The sequence below is a fragment of the Aptenodytes forsteri genome, unplaced genomic scaffold (assembly GCF_000699145.1).
Source record: "Aptenodytes forsteri isolate BGI_AS27 unplaced genomic scaffold, ASM69914v1 Scaffold191, whole genome shotgun sequence".
Classification (NCBI taxonomy): domain Eukaryota; kingdom Metazoa; phylum Chordata; class Aves; order Sphenisciformes; family Spheniscidae; genus Aptenodytes; species Aptenodytes forsteri.
Genome location: NW_008794630.1, coordinates 28648 through 32875, shown reverse-complemented (window position 1 = coordinate 32875; position 4228 = coordinate 28648). Strand labels below are relative to the sequence as shown.

Genomic DNA, 4228 nt, shown 5'->3' with positions numbered 1-4228 from the left:
CCGCCCCGCCGGAGCCGAGCCGAGCCGAGCAAAGCAACACCCAGAGCTGACTGGAGCCGCAGAGACTTTATTGGGGTGACCGTGACAGAGGGCGGCGGGAGCCCTGCTCAGCACGGGCAGGAGTTTTTACCGTTGGCGTCGTGCGTTGGCTCCAGCCTGCGGGCCTGGCCCGGCCGCCCCTCCAGGTCCCGGCAGGGCAGCGACCGCTGCACCTTCAGCCGGCAGGCCAGGCACATGAAAATGGCGTCCACGTTCTGGCTCTCCTTAGGGTCCTTGGCCGAGGTCTCAAACAAAAGCATGTTGTGAGCGTCGGCGAACTTCAGGGCCATGCTGGATGGCACTTGGATCAGGTCTTTCAAGTCACACTTGTTCCCAACGAGCACCCTGGGGACAAGGGGGGGCACCGCGTGCCCGTTGCACTCCTCGATCCACATCTTGAGGTTGGTGAAGGAGGTCATCTTTGTGACATCGTAAACGAAGACAACGGCATGCACGTTGCGGTAGTAATGCTCTACCATGCTCTTCCGAAACCTCTCCTGGCCAGCCGTGTCCCACACTTGCACCTAGGAAGCAAAAGAGACAAGAAAGAAGGCTGCAGGAGCGCTGGGTGTCCGCCCCGGGGCAGGGCCTGCTGCTGGAGGAGTAGGCTGGCTTGTTGAACTCCCTGCAGGAAGATGCAGGAGGGCTTCCTCCTGGTCCATCTTTGACAGCGGTGCCACAGCCCTGAGGCAGGGCACAGGCAAGGCGAGCCTTGCAGGGAGGGGCAGTCTCCTATTAGACGAACCTGAGCTGATGGATGAGTTACACAAGCTTTTAGGCCTATGCTGACAGTGCCCAAGGCGGTATAGGCCAGTGCACGTGCTTGTGTAATTTAACCAAGCAAGCCCAGCTCATCAAGTAAGAGAGATCATGTCGGCACTTTCATTCACTTTCAATATTCACAGGCAAGTGCAAGGCTCTGCACAGCACATCCCATTTCTCAGCCGCTGTGGCTGATCCTATATATTCAAGAGAATTGGCAGCACGCTTTTCAGGAAGACAAGTCCCCGCCTGATGACTTACCTGACTTCGTAACACCTTGCCAGGCAGCCCTCCTACAGCTCTCTGCTGCTGGACTGCTCCCTGCTTCTCATCCTCTTCATGATGCACTTGACCACCATCCCCACCACAGAAACGAACCGCACAAAGCACTTCTCATTTCACAAACATTCTTGCGCCAGATCAGGACATTTGTCCACCTAATCCTACGCCATAAAAGAGAATCCCGACAATTACAGAGTGGTATGTACAGAGGAGTCAGGGCAAAGAGAAGATGAGGAGGGGGTGCCACCCTTTGTGTGAGAGAGCAGCGGGAGGGCATGGAGCTCTGGGGATGGGTGAGCAGCCAACTGAGAGCTTGTGGGTGAGGATTACAGAGCAGACCGGCATGGGTGACATTGTAGTGGGTGTCTGCTATAGGCCGCCTGACCAGGAAGAACAAGCGGATGAGGCACTGTGCAGACAGATAGGAGCAGCCTCGTGTTTGCAGGCCCTGGTCCTCATGGAGGACTTCAACCACCCCAATAGCTGCCGGAAGGACAAATCAGGGCACAAGCAATCCAGGGGGTTCCTGGAGAGCATTGACGGCAACTTCCTGACCCAAGTGACAGAGGAGCCAACAAGCTCCTGGGCTGGATGAGCAGACAGTGAGGTGGATTGGAAACTGGCTAAACGTCTGGGCCTAGAAGGTGGTGATCAGTGACACAAAGTCTCGTTGAACACGGGTAACTAGCAGTGTACCCCAGGGGTCAATACTGGGCCCAGTCCTGTTCAACATCTTCATTAATGATCTGGATGGTGGGGCAGAGTGCACCCTCAGCAAGCGTGCAGATGACACCAAACTGGGAGGAGCATGGCTAGGATGCGAGATGGTGGTGCTGCCATCCAGAGGGACCTCAACAGGCTGGAGAAATGCACTGACAGGAACCTCATGAAGTTCAACAAGGAGAAGTGCCAAGTCCCACCCCCGGGGAGGAACAACCCCCAGGCACCAGTACACACTGGGGACCACCCAGCTGGAAAGCAGCTTTGCAGAAAAGGACCTGGGGTTCCTGGTGAAACCAGGTTGAACATGAGCCAGCAGTGTGCCCTTGCAGCAAAGGCGGTGAAATGCATTAAATGAAGTATTGCCAGCAGGCCGAAGGAGGTGATCCATCCCCTTTATTCAGTGAGGCCAAACCTGGAGTGCTGTGTTCAGTTCTGGGCTCCCCAGTACAGGAGGGGCATGGACTGGAGAGTCCAGCGAAGGGCCACGAAGATGATGAAAGGACTGGAGTCTCTCTCCTATGAGAAAAGACTGAGAGAGCTGGGACTGTTTAGCCTGGAGAAGAGAAGACTGGGGTGGGGGGCGGGGGGAATCTTACCAATGTGTATAGATAGCTGAAGGGAGACTACGAAGAGGACGGAGCCAGGCTCTTTTCAGTGGTGCCCAGCGGCAGGACCAGAGGCAGTGGGCACACAGTGAAACACAGGAGGATCCCTCTGAACATCAGGAAACACCTTCCACTGTGAGGGTGACTGAGCGCTGGCACAGGTTGCCCAGGGAGGTTGTGGAGCCTCCATCCTTGGAGATATTCAAAAGCTGTCTGGACATGGTCCTGGGCAATCGGCTCCGGGTTGCCCTGCTTTAGCAGCAGGGTTGGAGCAGATGACCTCCAGAGCTCCCTTCCAACCTGCACTTTGCCATTAGTCTGTGATTCTGTGAGTTCTGCTGGCCCTTGTAGGTAATGTCTTGAAGCCTGGAACTGGCAATTTCTAAACAGATGTCTGTGGTTAATCCAAATCACCCTGTACCCCACTGAGACGGTGCCTGCCCCAGAGTCTTTCAGAGTGGAAAAATGCTGGCAAAGAAGAGCTGCTGCTCATTCGTTTCCCCACCAGTCTCTCCTGGGCTGTTCCATCTGGGCAGAGCAGGAGAGGGAGGGTACCTCTCCCACCTCTCACCTCCCTTCGTGGACGCACGGTCGCAGGAAAAGGCCAATTTGCTGCACTGCCTCCCACTCCTGCCTGCTGGAGTGCAAATAATATCCAAAGGTAAGAAAGCCTGGCAACGTTTTCCAGCTAGTGGCAGTAAGACAGGCTTCATGCCAGCCTGCACTACAGCTTACAACACCTCAGCTCTGTGGTGTTGGATAGAGCTGGGGAAGGCAGGGCAAAAAATGAGCACCTCTCTGCTTAAAGGAGAGAGAGAAAAAAATGTTCATGGACAATTTAAAAGCACAACTGAAGTTCTTACCCACCAATAGTAGCTCTAATTTCATTGTGATTAGTCCCTCAACTTTTAATCACCCATCTGTCAGCAAAATAGCAGTATTTGCTTCTTCCGACAGTCAGTCTTACACACAGATGGCTGTCGGTGCTGATCCACCTAACCGGGCAGGCCAAGCTCAGCTGCAAACTGCGCTCCCCAGGCTGTTTCCTACCAGCTGCTGCTGCAGATCTGCTCTGGCACATCAGCCAGAGCTCTTCAGGTTTGGGCTGATGTGTTTCTTACAGGTGTCTGTGGCCTTCGTACAGCAAATTTGCCCTATTCTAGTTCTGCTGAAATTGCACCCTCCCAGCGCTCGCTGACAGGAGTCTTCAGCATTAATATCACAGCTGCCAAGCCCACTGCAACCAGCTCGTGCGAGCTCCTGGCCTCCCAGCGCAGCCACTGCCAGCCTACAACCATCTGCTCCCCCAAAAAGACGTTGGTTTCTGCATACAGCTCCTTCCCCCAGCTCCCTGCAGCTTTGACTCTCTTTTGGTCCAGCCTCCGAAGCTGGAGGCCACCCTGATGCTTCAAGGACCCGGTTATGCGGGAGAGCAGGAGGACAGCAGCATTTCACCCCGAGCTATCGTTTCAGACTGCCTGCAGACTCAAGCAAACGGCATAAATAGCGACAACGCAGCAGTGACGGGTTCAGAAAGCGTCTCTGCAACACGGGGACGAGAAACCTTCCCCTGTTCCCCTCCCTCGAGTTGGACTGAAAACAGGAAAGCCCCCGAGAGGCGTTTGGGGTGCAAAGACGCAGCCCCGGGGCAGGGGCAGGGGCTGGGGCGGGGAGGGGCTGCCTCTGCCGCCCCGGGCCGCTGCCGGCCAGCCCGGGGTCGGTGCGGGTGCTGCCGTGGCCCACCTTGATGCGCTCCCCCTCGATCTCCACCGTCTTCTCGCGGAAGTCCACGCCGATGGTGGCCTCGGTCCTGTCGG

At 56.0% G+C, this 4228-nt stretch overlaps 1 protein-coding gene across 1 annotated transcript; it reads right to left on the bottom strand.

The window, feature by feature from the left end:
* Nucleotides 1-51: 51 nt before the first annotated feature.
* Nucleotides 52-4222, bottom strand: RAB33A (RAB33A, member RAS oncogene family). Its single transcript, XM_009273387.1, has 2 exons — nt 4155-4222; nt 52-563 (listed from the first exon to the last, which is right to left on the bottom strand). Exon 2 carries the CDS (start codon nt 516-518, stop codon nt 108-110), a length of 411 nt encoding a protein of 136 aa, XP_009271662.1. The 5' UTR covers nt 519-563; nt 4155-4222; the 3' UTR covers nt 52-107.
* Nucleotides 4223-4228: the final 6 nt, after the last annotated feature.